The 18,829-nt window shown below is 44.4% G+C and overlaps 1 protein-coding gene and 1 long non-coding RNA gene across 5 annotated transcripts; one reads left to right on the forward strand and one right to left on the reverse strand.

The window, feature by feature from the left end:
- Positions 1 to 95: 95 nt before the first annotated feature.
- Positions 96 to 11,770, reverse strand: Zscan21 (zinc finger and SCAN domain containing 21). 4 transcript variants are annotated; one of them, XM_050129768.1, is made up of 4 exons: positions 11,633 to 11,770; positions 6,541 to 7,018; positions 5,633 to 5,825; positions 96 to 1,319 (listed from the first exon to the last, which is right to left on the reverse strand). In XM_050129768.1, the coding sequence occupies exons 2-4, from the start codon at positions 6,934 to 6,936 to the stop codon at positions 493 to 495; spliced, it is 1,416 nt and encodes a 471-aa protein (XP_049985725.1). In that variant the 5' UTR covers positions 6,937 to 7,018; positions 11,633 to 11,770; the 3' UTR covers positions 96 to 492. The 4 variants fall into 4 exon arrangements, with proteins under 4 accessions (XP_049985725.1, XP_049985726.1, XP_049985727.1 ...); XM_050129769.1 differs by having other exon boundaries at positions 11,652 to 11,716; XM_050129770.1 differs by lacking the exon at positions 11,633 to 11,770 and adding an exon at positions 11,470 to 11,624.
- Positions 11,771 to 12,074: 304 nt separating this feature from the next.
- On the forward strand, positions 12,075 to 17,174 carry LOC126493023 (uncharacterized). The gene is made up of 3 exons (XR_007589741.1): positions 12,075 to 12,200; positions 12,804 to 12,948; positions 15,499 to 17,174. It is a non-coding gene; the product is annotated as an uncharacterized lncRNA (long non-coding RNA).
- The last annotated feature ends 1,655 nt before the right edge of the window (positions 17,175 to 18,829 follow it).

Consider the following 18,829-nt stretch of genomic DNA (forward strand, 5'->3'; position numbering starts at 1 on the left):
ATATGTGGGCTAGGGCACGCACACACTCACATACCCATCCACCCACCCCCCAAAAGAGTTCCACAACCACACAATAATAGTCCTAAGGCAGTACATGATGCTGTACATTTATTCTGAAACAGACTGTTCAAGGTGGCTCAATTCTTTACAAACTACAACTGTGGGATATATGTTAAAACAGTTAAACAATTTTAGTGTTTCTTCCTTAACTCTACTGGACACACATCAGTTTAACTATGCAGAAGACAATGGCAGCACAGTTTCACTAGGGCCTGGAGCGTGAGGAGGGACCCCGCTGGCCGAGGTGAGCACTGTGGGGCTCACTCCACTCTGCAGACCTCCCGCCTGCCCTGTCACTGTGGAGTTCTCCCTCCATGGCACCCCTTGAGGACTAGAGCAAAATCTACCACCCAACACTGTATCACAGGCTGCTTCCTAGCGCTCACATTCTAATGCTCACAAGAACAACGACAATGACAGAGAGGCGGACAGTTACGGCACGTCTCCCTCTCCAGTGTGCACTCGCTGGTGTTTGGAAAGATTGGACTTGCTACAGAAGGTTTTCCCACAGTGGTTACACCAGTAGGGCTTTTCACCAGTATGGATTCTGTGGTGCTTATTAAAATTTGAACTGTGGTTGAAGGCTTTGCCACACTCCTTACACTTATAGGGCTTTTCCCCTGTGTGCAGGCGCTGATGGGAACTGAGACCTGCGTGCTGACTAAAGCTCTTTCCACACTCGTTACACTGATAGGGCTTCTCCCCGGTGTGGATGCGGTAGTGTCGAATGAGGCTGCCCTTCCCACTGAAGGCTTTCCCACAGTCTTTACACTGATAGGGCGCCTCTTCCGTATGCATCATTTGATGTTTAAGGAGGTCGGAGCTCTGCCCAAAGGCTTTCCCACACTTACAGTCATAGGGCCGGTCCACCAAGTGTGTTCTGTAATGGAGGGTAAGGTTGGAGCTGTGGCTGAAGGCCTTCCCACACTTGGTGCACACATAAGGCTTCTCCCCAGTGTGTGTTCTGCGGTGTTTAGTGAGGTTTGAGCTATTGCTAAAGGCCTTCCCACACTCTGCACATATGTATCGTTTCTCTCCCGGGGCAAGCTTAGCAGACATGGGCTCTGCCCCTTTCCTGGAACCTGTATCCTGCAGAAAAGCTTTTGCTCCCCTCTCCCATTGCCTTTCTGACCTTGACCCATACTTATTGGTAGCAATCGCGGGAATGATGTCCCCTTTGAGTCCGTCTGCATGAGCCTCCTCTTCAGAACTTCTCTGCTCATCTGCTGAGTCCTCCTTCTGGGGATTCGATTTCAAACCTGAAAGCAGGTGGGTTAGGGATGCATCAGTTGCTCCTGTTCTGAGGATGCAGCTGCTACAGGAGAAGTAGGAGCCCCAAGGGAGGCAGATAGGTTTGAAGGATGGTGCCATGTGTGAGATACAAATAGAGTGATTGTCACATCGAGTTCAAGTGTGCCCACAGAAGCCCACTCCCGAATATCTATTACGTGATGATTTTATAATTCTTATCATCCAGACAACCTGTGCTCCCACTCCCTCCCCCGTAGGCTCTGAAGCAGTCTAGAACACACCGGAATATTCGTCTGTGACTTCACGTTTGCTTCTGCAACATACTCACAGCCAAGGTTTGTGAATGATCTCTGCCTTGGGAGGTTTCTGGGCCATGCAGGTAAAAGAAAGGTGGTCAAGTTCTACCGGGGTAAACACCGGATTTCAGTACTGCGGGTAAAGCTGAATTCCACTCAGAGCTGAGGCACTGTGTCCTGTACTACTGGCGCAGTCTTCCGCTCCAGCACACCTTCTCGGGTACATAAGTTTCTTTGAGAATAGTGCCAACCCCTCTCTCTTAAGAGCACCTAAAAACCTTTTCCCCAACTGGGCATTAAAACCTGGAGAGTTGGATCAGAGGTTAAGAGTACTGCCTGTTCTTCCAGAGGACCTGAGTTCAGTTCCCAGCAACCACATGGTTGCTTACAACCATCTGTAATGAGATCTGGTGCCCTCTTCTAGTGTGCAAGCATGCATGCAGATGGAACACTCTATACATAATATATAAAAAAAAACCTTAAACAAAACAAAACAAAACACACCTGACCTGGGCCAGGTGTGGTGGCTCACACCTTTAATTCTAGCACTTGGGAACAAGAGGCAGGCAGATCTGTCTTCTGAGGCAGCCTAGTCTACATGGTGAGTTCTGGGCCAACTAGGATTACATAGAGAGACCAAAACAAATGACAAAAAAAAAAAAAATAAATAAATAAACAAACAAAATTACAATCAAGCCAAAACCAAACAACTAGTCCATCAACCAAACAGAAATAACGCACAAACACAAACAACAGAAATAGCCCACCTCCAGTTCCGGCAACACTTCTTGCCGTACTTTGTGTGACCAGCAACTACGCAAAGGGGAATGTCTGTAGGACTCAACCTATCCTATTTTAATTGTTTTCTTCTGGCTGTCATATGATTTTACTCTTCAGCTTCTACAGTTGAACAGAATTCTGTTGTGTACATGGACCTTTTCTTTATCAGTGACAGGAGGATAGTTCTGTATTGAGTGTCATGAACAGAGCGACAGAAAAATTAGCCCAAGTCAGCACATCACAGGATATGCTGATTAGAATCCTCTGGATATGAAGCTGGGTGTGGTGGTGCACATCTCAGATCCTAGCACAAATAGGAAGTAGAAGCAGGACCAGAGTTCAAGGTCACCCTCCATTTATATACCACTTTTGAGGATAGTATTCCCCCAATTCCTAAGACAGGGTTTTTTTGGCTGTCCTAGAACTCACTCTGTAGACCAGGCTGGCCTCAAACTCACAGAGATCCTCCTGCCTCTGCTTCCTGAGTGCTGGGAGGAAAGGTGTGCGCCGTCACTGGCAGTGTCCTTTTTTAACCAAAACTAAATAAATAAAAATTGTGTTTCTATGGGCCTTTTGCTTAAACACATGTAAGTATACTGTGCGCATGCCTGGTACTCACAGAGTCCAGAAAAGAGCGCCAGGTTCCCAGAACGCTGCCATGTGGGTGCTGGGAACTGAACTCCATGTGGGTGGTCCTCTGCAACAGCATCAAGTGCTCTTAGCTGTCTAACCATCTCTCCACTCCCAATTATCCTACTGTAAAAGGTTTATTTTTATTTATGTGTATGTAACTGTGTGTCTGCCACATGTATGTAGGTGCCTGTAGAGGCCAAAAGAGGCCACTAGGTCTCTCGAAGTAGGAGTTACATACAGGCAGTTGTGAGCAGCCTTATGTGGTGCTGAACTTAACGTCTGTCCCAGGACCAGCAGCAAGCGCTGTTCTGTACTAAGCCATCTCTCCAGCACCTAATTTCTATTTACAAATGTGACAATGTACACAGGGCACAAAATCTATTGACAGTGGTCCAAGATATGGTCAGCCAGGAGCTCATGCCTATCAACTATCTGTATCTGCACCCAACTGTGTGGTGCTGCCAAGAGCAGTTTGGGTTGGGAGGTTGGCTATCCCAGGATGAATCAAGTTTCAAAGGGCCAGAGTCTCAGAATCCAAAGCAAGGAGGAGGGGGCAGGAGTGAGTGGCACACAACAGAAAGGGAAGGAAAGCAGCAGACAGAGGTAGGAGGCTTGTATTCTGAAACTGGGGATTGTGGGGGAATACTTTAAATTGCAAGAGGGAGGGTCTTCCTTTCTTGGTGAGACGACAGGATCTCACTCTGTAGACTCTCCTGGAGCATACTAGGTATGCAACAGGTCCCCAGGTCTTAGCACAACCTACGCCATGATCAAAGTACCATTCAGGCCTTGGAACCCAACACACAGACAGACAGCAAGACTTGCAGAAACAAGAATAAAGACCTAATCCATTAAAGTCCATAGTTCTGAGAAAGTTCCTAAATATACTAACTTTGTTTTCTGGCTTCTGGCTAACATTCTTGCTAAATGAGGTGTGTCAACCCAGAATGTGGTTTTTATGCTTAAAAGCACACCCACAGAAAGACTAGGGGCTGTAATTGTCCTGAATACGCAGGTGTTGCAGAAGATTTGTGTAACTATGCAAAGATGTGTTGCACTTGCGTAGTTTTGAGTATTTGTTAAACAAATGCAGCACATCTTTACGCAGTTAAACTCTCCTATCACATAGGTTCCAGGCTGTAACTCAGGTCAATGTCTTGATGAGCAAGCATCTTAACTGCTGAGTTATCCTGTCAGTCTCTGTGATGTATATTTATTTTTATTTATGTGTCTGCTCGTCTGTATGTGCATCACATACGTGCAGGTGCCCTTGGAGACTAGACAGGGGTGTTGGAACTTTAGGAACTAGAGTCATAGGCCATTGGAAGCCACTTGATGTGGGTGCCAGGAAGTGAGCCAGGTCTTCTGCAGGAGCAGCCACTGCTCTTAACTGCTGAGCCACCTCTCCAGCACTAAGAATATACTTCTTTCTTTCCTTCCTTCCCTTTTTTTTTTTTTTTTTTTTGATAGGATCTCTCTACACAGTCCTGGCTGTCCTGGAACTCATGTTGACCAGGCTGGCCTTGAACTTAGAAATCCCACCTGCGGACTGGGACTAAAAGTGTGCGCCATTACACCTGGTACAGAATAGTTTTCAACAGGGCTCAAGATTTTGTTTTCAAGAGGGGATTTCAAGTGTCTAGGATATGGTAAGTAATTCAGGCATTTTCTCAGGGCCATGACTCGGCTTATGAACATACCATAGCCATGAAAAATGATAAATACAAGATTTGAAACAATGTGGTATATTTTTCATCAACATCAATCTGATTAATCTTTGAAAACCACCAGTAGAAAAATAAAGCTGTAACATACACCATGATTTGTGGAGATCTGAGCCAGGGAATAGTTAGTTATCCTAATATATTTCCTTTTTAAATTTTTTATTTATTCATTTTTTTTAAAAAGACAAGGTCTCATAAAACCCAGATTGGTTTTGAACTCATCATGTAGCCAAGGATGACCTTGAATTTGAGTGCAGGGATGGAACCCAGGGCCTCCTGCATGCTAGGTAAACACTCTATCAACCCCTAAATTATCTTTGACTTGTGAAGTCTGCAGAGATTCAGAACGGAGGTTCTGCGGCCTTTTCCAGACCCAGTCTTTCCTGATCTGCATCCTAGGAAACTGACCCTTAGGCCTAAAGACTTCTCATGTCGGCGGCAATTGAGTCTGCTATTGGTACACCAGAAGATGTGAAGGCAGGACCAGTGTGAAATGAGGTATCTATTCATTTTCTCTTGACCCAATGGCAGGACCTGGAGTCATGGCTCCCAGCATTTAACTCCTTCCTTCCCTATCAAGGCTCAGCTCTTGTCTGGGTCTATAAGAAGAGATCTTCCTTCTTGGCCCTCCAGGCTCACAGGCAGCAATACCTTTCCCCTGTGGTCTAGTTTGGCACTCTACTGGCTCACTCAGCCTGTCCATATCTCCCAGTCAGTCTCGCTCCTTTGGAAACAGCCCTGCCCAACTCTCTGCAAGGATGCTGCCTACCTTAGTGCCGGGAACCTGGCCAAGGCAATTGGGTTTGGGACTCGCCTAGTCAGGTCAATCGAGAGGTTACCCCTCCCCTGGAGTTAAAGATTTCTCTGGACACTGAGAAGGGTCCTTACCTTGACGCTTTCTTGGATCCTGAGTAAAAACCTCCTCCTCACCAGTCTCTTGGATGTACAGGGGCCCCCAAAACTCATATTTGGGGCTGGCATCCCCGGACTGAGACTGGGTACTGCTTAAGGACTCCACTGCAGTTCCTGACGTTGACATCTTCTCCCAAGCCTGCTTCTGTTCCCGCTGAGGAGATGAGACCTAGAGACAGTAAGACATGGTGTCTGCGCAGACGACTCAAGACGAGCAAAATCCCAAGCGAGCTATGCAGGACTTTAAGAGAAGGAAAGGAAAGACAGCCACCCCACTGAGCTCCCAAAGGTACTTCAGGGTAAGAGCAGACAACAGGAGCAAACATGACCTAGCTCCCCAGAAGCTTCTAGCTGATTAATAAGTATACTGCATGGTGTTGTCTAACAGTTTCTGCATCCTGCAGGAAGGTAAACAACACAAACTAGCTTCAGGAAGTCCCTGAAACTGACCAGATTCACGAGGCCCCTCCCTGTCAGAGTCCCCCTGCGACTAGCAGAAAAGACATGTAAAGAAGACCCGGCAAAGCCAAGCTGCAAAGAAGACTCTCAGACCAGCTGAGCTGCCTGGAAAGAACATTCTCCAACCTGCTGAGCTGCCTGCAGGCTGTGCAGGGTGCTCCAGGTTCCCAGCTTTGTGAGCTGTCACGCATGCTGGGCTCTGGTGATGCAGCTCTCTCTGAGTCATTTCTGCTCCTGTAAGTAATCCCTCATCCAAACTTTGGTAAGCAACCCCAATAAAACTCCACCACGCTGGACTTTGGCCTGTTGTGGGTTCCCTATCTGGGATGAGAGGATGGGTGTTTGGTGCCTCCCCAGGAAAAGTTGCTCCCAACAGATGGACAGCCCCATTCCTGCCTCCTAGCAACTGCCGGCCTCCCGCCCACCTGCAGTCCTGGCTCATCCAGCTCTTGCTCCAGGTCTTCCAGGAGAGTGACGGCCTCCTCTGCGCTCTCAGGGCAGTGCTGCTGCACCCAGGCCTGGAGCTCTCGGGGCAGGATGGTCAGGAACTGCTCCAGCACCAGCAGCTCCAGGATCTGCTCCTTGCTGTGGATCTCGGGCTGCAGCCACTCACAGCAGAGCACCCGAAGCTGGCTCAGTGCCTCTCGGGGCCCAGGAGTGTCATGGTACCCAAACTGCCTGAAGCGCTGACGGGATGTCTCTAGGCTAGGGCGGCACTTGTCCTTCTCGTCATCCTCTTCTGCTTTACGGGTCGAAGGCCCCATTGGCTCCTGAGGTGGCCTAGGGCCCAGAATTGTGGCCATGCCCACCACCTTGGTCATCACAGATTCCAGACACAGCAGGACCGTGGGGGGCAGGCCTGGTGCCTTTGAATTTCTGTTTCTTAAGGGTCACAATTCAAACCTAAAAAACATAGTTTCCATAAAGTTATCAAAAAACAAAAATATGTTTTTCTGGTTTTTCCCACAGGGGCCATCAGTCAACGACCACATAAAAAGTATTGTTCAGAGCTGGTGGGATGGTTCTGTGGATCAGAGTGTCTGCTGCTAGGCCTGACCACCCAGGTTTGACCTTTGGCAACCACACTGTGGTAGGCGAGAACCAACTTCTGCAAGTTGTCCTCTGACCCCCGCACGCGCACACACATATTTAAAAAGCATTGTTTAGAAATTTTGTTTACAGGAAAATGGGTGGAAGTGGAAATTATCATGTTATGCACGTTAAGCCAGACTCACCAAAGTAAGCTGAGCATGTTTTGTTTCTTCTCCTATGCAGAAGTTGAAGGGTGGGAGCAAACATGAAAGTAAAAGGGATATGGAAGAGATAAAGGGAGACTGAGAGGGACAAGAAAAGAGAACTAAGAACTAAATATGATCAAAACAATTGTATGCAGTGTGTTTGTTTGAAGAATAGCCCCTACAGACTCATATATTTGAAAGCTTAGTCACCAGCGATTATACTATCTGAAAAGATTAGGATTACGAGGTGTGGCCTTGTTGGAAGAAGTAGTGCCGCCAGGGGTGGGTTCTGAGGTTTCATACAGATCAGGATGTAGCTCTTAGCTACTGCTCCAGTGCCTGCCTGCATGTGGCCAGGCTTCCTGCCACGATGATAAAGTACTTAACCTCTGAACTGTAAGCCAGGCCCCAGTTAAATACTTACTCTTACAAGAGTTGGCTTGGTCATGGTGTCTCTTCACAGCGACAGAAAAGTAACTAAGAATGTGTGCTTGTAGATATCGCAATGAAGCCTGCCACTTTGTACAATTAATATGTACAAATTAGAAAAAAATATTGTTCAGAATCATTCTGGAGTCAGCAAAGCAGGGCGTACTTTCACTTGATGGTCTTATGTTCATTTTCCCCCAAAGGCCAGAGTGGCATAATTTTAAAATTAGATCTTTGCTCCTAAAGTTGTTTCACAAGTTTACAATTATACATATCATAGTTTCTATGATTTCAGCAAACTACCTAATATTGTCTGAACATAAAGAAGTCGACCCATCAAATGACTGCTTGTCAGCATGAGCTTGTCTGTCCCAGACTGGAATTGGCTGGCTTGTTAAAAAAGAATGAAGTATCGCTGGGGGTGGGGACAGTGCTGGCGTTCACCTTTAATCCCAGCACTCGGTAGGCCGAGGCAGGCGGATCTCTGGGAGTTTGAGGCCAGCCTGGTCTACAGAGTGAGTGCCAAGACAGGACAGCCAGGACTGTTACACAGAGAAACCCTGTCTCGAAAACAAACAAACAAACAAACAAAGAGAGAAACTAAAACGGAGTATAAGGGCTAGGTAGATTGCTCAGGAGTAGAGTATCTGTCTTGTGAAAGCAAACCTTTGGGTTCTACCACTAGCACCAAATAAATAAAGAAACAAAAATAATAAAAATCTAATTAGGATGAACTTTATCTAACTTTTTAAAAAATATTTATTTATTTATTATGTATACAATATTCTGTCTGTGTGTATGTCTGCAGGCCAGAAGAGGGCACCAGACCTCATTACAGATGGTTGTGAGCCACCACGTGGTCACCAGGAATTGAACTCAGGACCTTTGGAAGAGCAGGCAATACTCTTAACCACTGAGCCATCTCTCCAGCCCCCTACCTTTTTTTTTTTTTTAAAGAACATATTCAATTGGTTCTTTTGGGTGTGTGCATACTATTGCACAGATGAACTTTCCTGTGCATGTGTGTGTGTAGGTTAGAGGTCATAGGACATCTTTCTCTGTCACTGTTCCCCTTGTTCTTTGTTTTGAGACAGGGTCTTTCACTGAGCCTGGAGCTCTTGGATCACTAAGGCCCGCTGGCTGGCCAGCGAACCCAGGGATCCGCCTGTCTCTGCCCTTCTAGTACAGAGTTTAGGGACAAGCGGACGCCCTGGGTTTTTACCCGGGTGCTCAGGTCCTCATGCTTGCACAGAAAGCACTGTACTGACCAAGTCACTGCCCAAGACCCATGTCTAAGTGTTTATTTAACTGTCCTTAGCTTAAAAAAAAAAAGATTTTATTTTAAAGTCGTGTGTGTGCGCATGAGGGCAGGCCTGTGGAGGACAACAGTGGGGGCCCCTGAACTACAGACATGTGTGAACTGCCTGACGTGAGTGCTGGGAAACAACCAAGAGTCTTCTGCAAGAGCAGTGCAGATGCAGACTCAGCCACCCAGCCATTTCCCCAGCCCCGCCCTCGCTTTGTAGGCGTAGCTGGCCTCAAACTCTTGGAGATCCGCCTGCCTCTGCCTCCCCAGTGCTGGAATTAAAGGTGTGCGCCACCGCCACCACCACCACCACCACCACCACCACCACCACCACCACCACCACCACCGCCGCCGCCGCCGCCGCCGCCTGGCTCCCTTCCCCCTTTTAATTGATCGATTGTGTGTGTGTGCGCGCGTCAGGGTGGGGTGTATGCGTGCTACTACACACAGTATGTACTGAGGCCAGACAAAGGTGGCTTGCAAGACTCAGTTCTCTTGCCATCTTTTGTGGCACTGCTGTTGGATTTTGAACAATGGGTGGGAAGACAACAAATGTGTGTGTTGTTGGTACTTTTGACACAGGGTCTCGATGAATAGACTCGGCTGACCTGGAACTCAGAACCATTAGGCCAGCCTGTGAAAAATGTATATACAGCAAAACCTTCTCTCAAAAACAAACAACAACAACAAAACAAAAGGGAGGTGGGGAGAAGAAAAGGGTGGGAATGGGATAGGAATGAGAGAAAAGTTTCCACCTGACTGGCATGTTCTGGGGTGTTTTGTTTTTTGGCAAGATTTTTAAAAATCTGATAATAAACTATCTTGACATACCACCACTTCCCCCAAAGCCAGCCAGTAATTTGGTTATGCTGAGCTTACCATTTGGAGATGCCCTCCAGGTCTTGGTTTCTGAAAATTTCTTCAATGTTCATAAAATCAAAAAGCATGTGGGTGGAAAACACGTCTAATTTAACACCATCCCAGAAAAAAAAAAAAAAAACTTTAAAAACTCTACCTAAAGCTGGTTGTGGTGTGCAAGCCTTTAATCCCAGAGTTCGGGAGAAGGCAGAGGCAGGGGGATCACTGAGTTAGCAGCCAACCTGGTCTATGAGCAAGTTCCAGGACAGCTAGGTGTTAGCTACACACACACACACACACAAAACTGTCTTTAAAAACCACCACCACCACCATCAACAAAACCCAAAGCTATCTTAAAGGTTTAACTCGGCTGGCAAGATGGCTAGGTGAGTAATAAGTGCCCACATGATGTAAAAGAAGCACTGAATCAAGCAAATCATCCTTCACACACACACACACACACTCATACACACTCACACACACTCACACACACACACTCACACACTAAATACAATAAAAATAAGAAGCTTTTTAACTCTTGCAGTCTATCAGCAGAAGCAAATAGTCTAGTCAAGGCAGGCTTTTGGTCACTTCCCAATTTTTCCCTCCTTTATGCCAAACATGCAAAATGTATATACCCCTCTTAATCAACCTCAAATTCATTCTGCACAAGATGAGGTGTCCATAAATCAAAGTATCACAGATTGCAACAAATGAACAGCCATTACTACCCAGTGGCAGATAATGCCTTTAAGACAGTCTGTACTTGGGAACGCCAAGCTGAAGTCATGGTGACACACACCTGTAATTACTGCACTGAGCACTGGAGAGCAGAGACAGGAGGATCACCAATTATGCGACAGTCTGCACTATATAGCAAGACCCGGTCTCAAATCGAATAAACCAATTTTCAAAAAGCTTCTGGGCAAGCCAGTAAGTTTTAGGAGCATAACTGCACAGTGGATCTAATTGCTAAGAAAGTGTCCTTTAGACTGAGCCAAATCTGCATCATTTCAATAGCCCTGAACCAATATATTCTGTTTCTCCTTAGGAGGCTTCCAGCATTTGAAGAACAACTTTCGTGCCTGTTAATTTTCTGCTCACAGTTCTTTCAATTGTCTCCTTTCAACACAGATTTCCAAGTATGTCACCCACCAAATAAATTTACTTTCTCTCTCCTATACTCTGCTTACAAAAGATCCTCTAAAAATCTGTCCAAACTTGAGCAGATTCCCTGAACTGTGAACACAAAGCCCAAAGGGACTATTTCCCCGCCTGGGTTGGACATTACCCAAGATTAATGAGATTCGGGTTTTCACAGGACGTTCCTAACCTTGGGCTTGTTCTTAACAATTAGTCCCGAGCTTAAATCTCCGGGCGAGAGCTAGAGAAGAAAGAAGGCAGTTTCCGTCGGATAACATAAAGCTCAGTTGAAGGAGCTCAAAGAAAGCGATTCCGGAAGGGGGAAAAAAAAAAAAAAAGGGTTTTGTTGGAGAAAGCCCTTGGGGGTGGAAAAGGCTTACCATAGAGCGGCGCCTACAGCGGCTGGGCGCGGCGCTTCTCCCTAGACAACCTCCCAGAACCACTATGGGCGAATCCCTGGAACCAGAACCGCAGCCTGCTAAACCCGTTCCTCCCTCTCTAAACCTTTCGGCCAACATTCCTTTTCCCCGCCGCTAGGCTAACCTGGGACTCGCAGGCTCACCGTGACTCAGAACCGCTTCGGAGCCTGGAACCTGCACAGCCGCCGAGCAACCGCGCAGCCGGAAGTGCATCAGAGCCCCGCCCCACGGGAGGGGGCGCAGCCGCCCCTCTAGGAATCGGGGATTCTCGGTATCCTCCTGTCTGAGCCAAGTCTGGAGCTGTGCTGGACTTCATCTGTCCAGTACTTTTTTTTTTTTAACTTATTTTTTCTATTTCTTTTTTGTTCTCTCTTCCTTCCCCTCCTTCTCCCTCTCTCCTTCCCTTTTCCCTCGTTGTCTTTCTTTCTTTCTCTCTTTCTTTCTTTCTTGCCTTTTCTTTTGAAACAAACATCTCATTATGCAACTCTGGCTGGCTTGGAACTCTATGTATACCGTGCTGGCCTTATACTCAAAACGAGCTTCCCGTTCTCTCTCAAGAGTCAAGAGCTTGCTGTAGAAGCATGAGGACCTACGTTGGATTTCCAGCACCACATAAAAAGCCTGTGGTACATTACATGCCTGTAATCGCAGTACTGGAAGGATCCCTGAAGACACCTCGTCTCAAAATCAAGGTAGAGAAGCAACTGAAGATACTTGACATCAACCTCTGGCCTTTACATGTATGCACACACATGTGCTCACGTGAGCACAAAGAGAACAATCTGTCTAAACTTTCATGAAGAAACCAGTGTCTGGACAGATCAGATCCAGTACATACTGGAATGTTAATTGGTAGCAAAGCTGAGAGTAGAATTCGATTCTCTAATTGTATCCCAGTGGCTTAGACATGCTAGTGCTCTGTCATCAAGCAAGTCCCTGGCTCTAAAGATATATATCTATATCACTAGAGTTGAAAGTGGTGGCACACACCTGCAATGCCAGCACTTGGGTGTTGGAGGCTGGGTAATCAGGAGGTTAAGGTCATTCTCAGCTATATAAATTCTAGGCCAGCTTGGCTTTCATGAGACTCTGCCTTAAAAAAACTAAAAACCAAGTTAGCAGACAAAAATCCGAGATAGGATGATAAGTCGTTAATCAAGTTAAATCAAGTAATTTTATGATGATCCATGCTTTTTCTATTAATATAACCATGATGATATAACAAGAAAAATTAGTTACTGTGTTTCACCACATCCATTCCTTTTTCAGATTTTTTTTTTTTTTTTTGGAGACAGGGTTTCTGTAGGTTTTGGAGCCTCTGCTTCCCAAGTGCTGGGGTTAAAGGCATGCGTCACCACCGCTGTTGTCCTTTTTCAGAAATATTTTGATTTCTGATGAGTTCAGTGAACAAACACTTCTCAAGAATGTGCACTATATCAGGTATGTATTATGACACCCAAGTTTACAAGTAACAAATACACTGTTTTGGGATTGGGTAGATGGCTCATGGGTAAAGTGCTATTGTACTAAAGTAGCACAATCAAGGTAACTTATAGAAGGAAGGGTCTATGGTCCCAGAGCCATAAAGGATCACCATGGTTGGAGGCAGCAGGCCAGGCGTGACAGTTAAAGTGGCAAACTGAGAGCTCACGTCTTTTTTTAAAAAAATATTTTATTATGTATACAATATTCTGTTTGTGTGTATGCCATTAAAAATGGTTTGTGAGCCACCATATGGTTGCTGGGAATTGAACTCAGGACCTTTGGAAGAGCAGGCAATGCTCTTAACCTCTGAGCCATCTCTCCAGCCCCAAGCTCATGTCTTGAACTTCAAGTAGGAAGCATCAGAGCACAATGCAAATGGCAAGTCCTTCAATCAGTAGACAGAGGGAGACTGATCTGTCAGTTCAAGGCCACCCTTGGGTTATATGAAATGATCCAGTCTGAAAGAAAAAGGTGAGTCCAGCCCTTGGGATCACACACCTTTAATCCTGGCACTAGTGAGGTGCAGACAGGAGTGATATGGCTGGATGGAGGCATATAAGGTGGGAGGAGACAGGAGCTCAGTGCAGTCTGAGGCGGTGATCTGAGAACAGGATGACCCATTTGGTCTGAGTATTGGTAGAGGTAAGAACTCTAGTGGCTGGTCTTTCTGCTTCTCTGATCCTTCAGCTTTCACCCGGATAGGTTTTATTATTATGACCAATTAGCATTTGTGCTACATCTGGGACCCAACTTTTGGGGTATGAATTCATGAAAAAGCCACTTGCCAGTAGCTACACGTGGCCACAGTCACCACCCCAGGGCTAGGTTTTTCCCTGGACCCCTTCTTGGGCTGCTGCCAAACATGCACAACAGGAGTCAGTCTCACATCTTCATTGTCATCGGCAGCAGATCTGGTGAGAAAACTGGTCATTCTTAAAGGGAGGAACTAGTTAAAAGAGGGTTTATGCCACGATAGAGCTAGGTTTCTGTATAATTATGTAATGCATGATTTAAAAATGGAAGAATTAAATGAAGGAATAATCAGCTTAATTGGGATTGACATACTGTTAATTATCACTTGGGTAATCCTTGTTACTGTTTTGATACTTCTTGGTTTATCTCTTAAAAAGTTGTTTGGTTTGAGTGCCAAGATACAGGCCTTAGAAAAACTTAATAAAATAGATCATAGAGATATTCAAATACAGACAGAGGAATTTAAAGGAGAACCAATTCCAGCGTTGTACTATAAGGCTAGAGAAGAACAGCCTAAGGTTTTCAAACAACCAACCTTAATATATCCTGCAATCTTATAGGAACAACTGCCAAAGGATAGATATCTCCAAGGCCATGCAAGAGTTAAATGGACTCCTGTGGAAATATTAGATTTAAAGGGATTAAAGGAAGCAATAGTCTCATATGGCCTGCAATTCACCTTTTGTAAAGCAGATGTTAAACTCATGGTTAACTTGTAGTTGAATTATCCCTCAAGACTGAAGAGACTTGGTTACAGCAGTCTTGGAGTCTGGTCCTCAGTTACAATGGAGGACCTGGTGGAAAAATGAGGCTAAGGCTATTGAACAACAAAATAGGGCTAGAGGTATGAAAATATCCCAAGATCAACTTCTTGGAGAGGGAGATTATGCTGATGTACAAAGGCAATCCCTATATGATGACCACAATCTGAATTTATATTGTACAGCAGTTTTGAATGCTTAGAACAAAATTGGAGAAATAGTAAAGAAAACTGAGTCATTTGCTAAGGTCATACAGGACCCAAAAGAAACCTTCACTGATTTCTTACAAAGTTTGACATCAGCAGTAAAGAGGATGATACCAAATTCAGAAGCTAGACAAATAATAATTGAATCTCTGGCTTTTGAAAATGCTAATTCTCAATGCAAAAGGATAAGTAGGCCTTTAAAGGCAAGGTCAGCACCTTTGGAGGAATGGATCTGAGATACAATCAATATCGAATCTCATGACCATGATGATGCCTGGATAGGAGAGGAGATTTCCAGAGGTTTGAGGAAAAATCAAAATACCAAGTGTTTCAATTGTGGCAAACAAGGTCACCTTAAAAGGGATCGTAAATGTAAATAGGGGGACTCCTAGAAAAAATGTTTTTTCTATGCATAATCCAAACAGAATGCCCCTCTCTTCCCGATTATGCAGAAGGTGTGGCAAAGGCAGGCACTGGACTAATGAATGTAGAATAAGGGACCGTCAAGATAATCTGCTGTTGGGAAACACCTTGAGGGGCCGCTTACAGGCTTCCATGTCAAATTTGGTTCATTTGTTTCATGTCATCGTGGAGGAAACTCCTTCCCAGAGTAATTAAAGAACCTAGTGCCTGTTCTAAGAAACCATACTGCTCTGGATGACTGAAGAGCTTTAGAAGATAAAACAAAAATTTCAGGAGAAACCATAAATCAAAATTGATAAAGATTAGGTTAGCAACCTCTCTAAAGTTAGGGTTGGGTCAGGGTTTCGCTTTTGTTTTCCCAGGAAAATAAAAACAAACATCTTGAGGAATTTAAAGATCTTTGGACAAATAAGCATCCAAAGAAAAAGGGAGAACTACCTGGAAAAAATTACTGAGAAAAGGAATAATCTGGCCTAATGTCATCTCTGAAGTCTCCAAAAAGGTGATGGGATCTCACAATGACGATACCGCCTGGATTATAACACCACTAAGCTGAAAAACACCATTACAGATAGGCTTTGGAATACAAACTGCTCAGAACAATTTCAAGATGGCTACTTGAGATGATCCAGCCTCACAGACTACTCTAGCCAGGACTTGAGACAAGCTCTGTACTTTCCCATTACAGACTGTACAACAAAAAAGCTACCTCTGTCAGGACTTGACAATTAACCCAAATTTTTCTTTTCAAGATCCCCTAAAGATGCTGTCACCCCCAGACAGCAGGAAGTAAATTTAAGAACACAAAGCCCACATTCCAAAGAGATGAGGTGGGTGGTTTTTGGTCTTTCATTGGGTTATGGGTATTTGTCATTGTTTAGGGGAATTGGTTACAAGTTGTTATTGGTGATGGTCAGGAAAAAAAGCTGAACAAAGGAGATTAGATTCAGGAGTCCTTTTTTTTTTAAGGGAAAATACAGATATGACAGGATAAAAGGGTAGAGTATTGAATCTACTCTGAAAAGGAAAAAGGGAGGAATAGATATGATGATATAAAAAGATTGAATCTACTTTTAAAAAGCAACTACTAGTTTTAAATATTTTACATTGGATTGGACTTTTGTATATTGTATACAAATTTTGTTTATTGATATAAATTTAAGATTAATTGCCACATCCACGGCTGTCTCGCCTGTGTGACAAAATGCCTCTCAAGTGGTAGCCCTCTCAAAATGAGGGGCTCGTGCTTCCTGGAACTTGCCCCCCCCCCGCCCCCTCCCCCCCACGGCTCCCTGGCAGTCTGCTTGAGTTGTGGTGCCTGATCAGCCTCAATGACTTCGTTCACTTTGTTCCTGGCGATGGTTTCTTGCGTTGGCTCTGCTATCTTTTTTTTCTGTTCTACTTTTCTCTTGATAAAAACTTAATCTGTTCAAGGAACCAGGAACCATTCCCAACGGCTCCTTGAAAACGGAGGAACTGATGCGTCAGTTCCCTCCCTTGATTCAGGCCATTAATGTTATGATTAAGACTGTGGCTCGCTCTCTGGGGGAATTTACAGATACCCTAGAACAGAAAAAGCTCATGATAGGAGAGTTGGTAGAAGATGGGTAAATTATGAAGGAAAATGTATGGAATGGCATGAGTTACCATTTATGGAGAGGCTAGCCAGAATGAGAAACCCCTGGTGCATTTTAGATAGGAAAAAAAAGGCAGGCTATTCTTGATAACATGAAGCCAGCCATTCAATATTGGAGCAAACCCTGGGGGTGGAATCCTGAAGAATGGTGTTTGGGTTACTTTGGTTACCTTGAGGGCAGATATGATTTAGGGTCATGAGAAAGCGCAGTTGGTCAATGGTGTGAGACGAATTTCAAAGAAAAGCTCTGCCTACCTGGCCCTGACCAGAAGACATGCTGAGAATAATCAATTGCCTGTAATCATTTTCTTTATGTAAGCTTTTATGTCTGTCAACTTCCTTCTGTAATCTCTTAAAAGTGATGCTTGAATTTTAGTAAAACTGCAGCAGATTCAAACCTCATTAGAGTTGTGTCTGTCTGTCATTTGCCGAATCCTGGGTTCTCCTTAGCCTTCACCCCTGTTCTCCCTTGGTCTTCGATCTCCAAGAGAGTCGGTCCGCAGCAATTAGTTTTGTTAAAACATACTGTACATACATTTCTAATTTTATTCAAGATATTGTACCTACAGAGCTCATTTAACAATGTAAGGCAAATTTCTAGTTCTTGAAAGTTATTATTACCAACTGTTTAGCATAATAAGGGAATGCAGGTTAGTAATTAGTCATCTATTACAATTAAACTTGTAATCATATTAGGTGAGTTTTCAAAATCAAAAGAGATATAGTTTAGACAGGTTGTCTTCAAACACTTCAGAGATCTACAGAATATGGTATTTAAGATGTTTTAGTAACATAGGTTCTTTTTTTTTTTTTTTATGACACAGAGACATTCCTGGTAGCACCAATCTATTTTAGAGATGATGATGGGCATTGAAGAAACTCAATATGGAGTTTACTTTCTTTGTGGCAAAAGGAATCCATTGGGCAAGAAAGTGCCCTTGCCTCAATTGCTGACAGTATGCTGTCCTAGTTGGAGAAGCAGGACACAAAAGAGAGTGCTGGGATTAAAGGCACGTGCCACCACCACTCAGCTCCTTTTTTTTTTTTTAATTTTTATTTATTTATTTATTTTTTATCCTTTTAAGACAGAGTTTCTCTATAGCTTTGGAGCCTGTCCTGAAACTAGCTCTTGTAGACCGGGCTGGCTTCAAACTCAACTCAGAGTTTGCCTGCCTCCCAAGTGCTGGGACTAAAGGCATGTGCCACCACCGCCTGGCCTTAAATGTATGCTTTTGCTTAAATGTATGCCTGTGCATATGCATGCCTAGTGCCCTTAGAGGCCACAGATAGTACTGGATCCCCTAGAACTGTGCTGTGAACGTCAATGTTGGTTCTGGGAACTGAAATTATCCTAAGAGCAGCAAGTGTTCTTAACCTCTGAGCCACTATTCCAACGCTATTTTTTAAATTTATTTATTACGTATACAATATTCTGTCTGTGTGTATGCCTGAAGGCCAGAAGAGGGCACCAGACCCCATTACAGATGGTTGTGAGCCACCATGTGGTTGCTGGGAATTGAACTCAGGACCTTTGGAAGAGCAGGCAATGCTCTTAACCTCTGAGCCATCTCTCCAGTCCCTCCAATGCTATTTTTTAAATATAAATATGTATCTATATCTTACGTTTTTGTTTCCTCCATCACATCTCTGCAGAGCAAGCAAAGCAGGAACAAGCATACTGACTCAAGGAGTTTGAAACTGAAGCAAATGAAAATCAGAGCACTTTGAACCTCTTCCAGAGTTTCTGAATACGATGAATAAATCAATTATTTAATTGAGAGAAAGTAAAAAAAGATGCCAATTTTGTATAAGAACTTAGTGGACTGCAGTTCTAATTTAAAAGTATTTTTGTATATTTGTGTATGCATACAGAAGAGGTATCCAGGGGACTTATGAGCTGCCTGCATAGGTTCTCTGAAAGAACAAATGCTCTTAACCTATGAGCCACCTCTCCATTTAAATACGACAAAGTAAAAACCAAGATTAAGTTCTATGCAAAGCTAAAGGGTGGCAGTTCTACTTTCTAAACTTTGGACCTCTACCAACATCTGCATTTG

This window comes from Alexandromys fortis, unplaced genomic scaffold (genome assembly GCF_014885135.2).
Source record: "Alexandromys fortis isolate MF-2015 unplaced genomic scaffold, M_Fortis_MF-2015_v1.1 scaffold_306, whole genome shotgun sequence".
Taxonomy (NCBI): domain Eukaryota; kingdom Metazoa; phylum Chordata; class Mammalia; order Rodentia; family Cricetidae; genus Alexandromys; species Alexandromys fortis.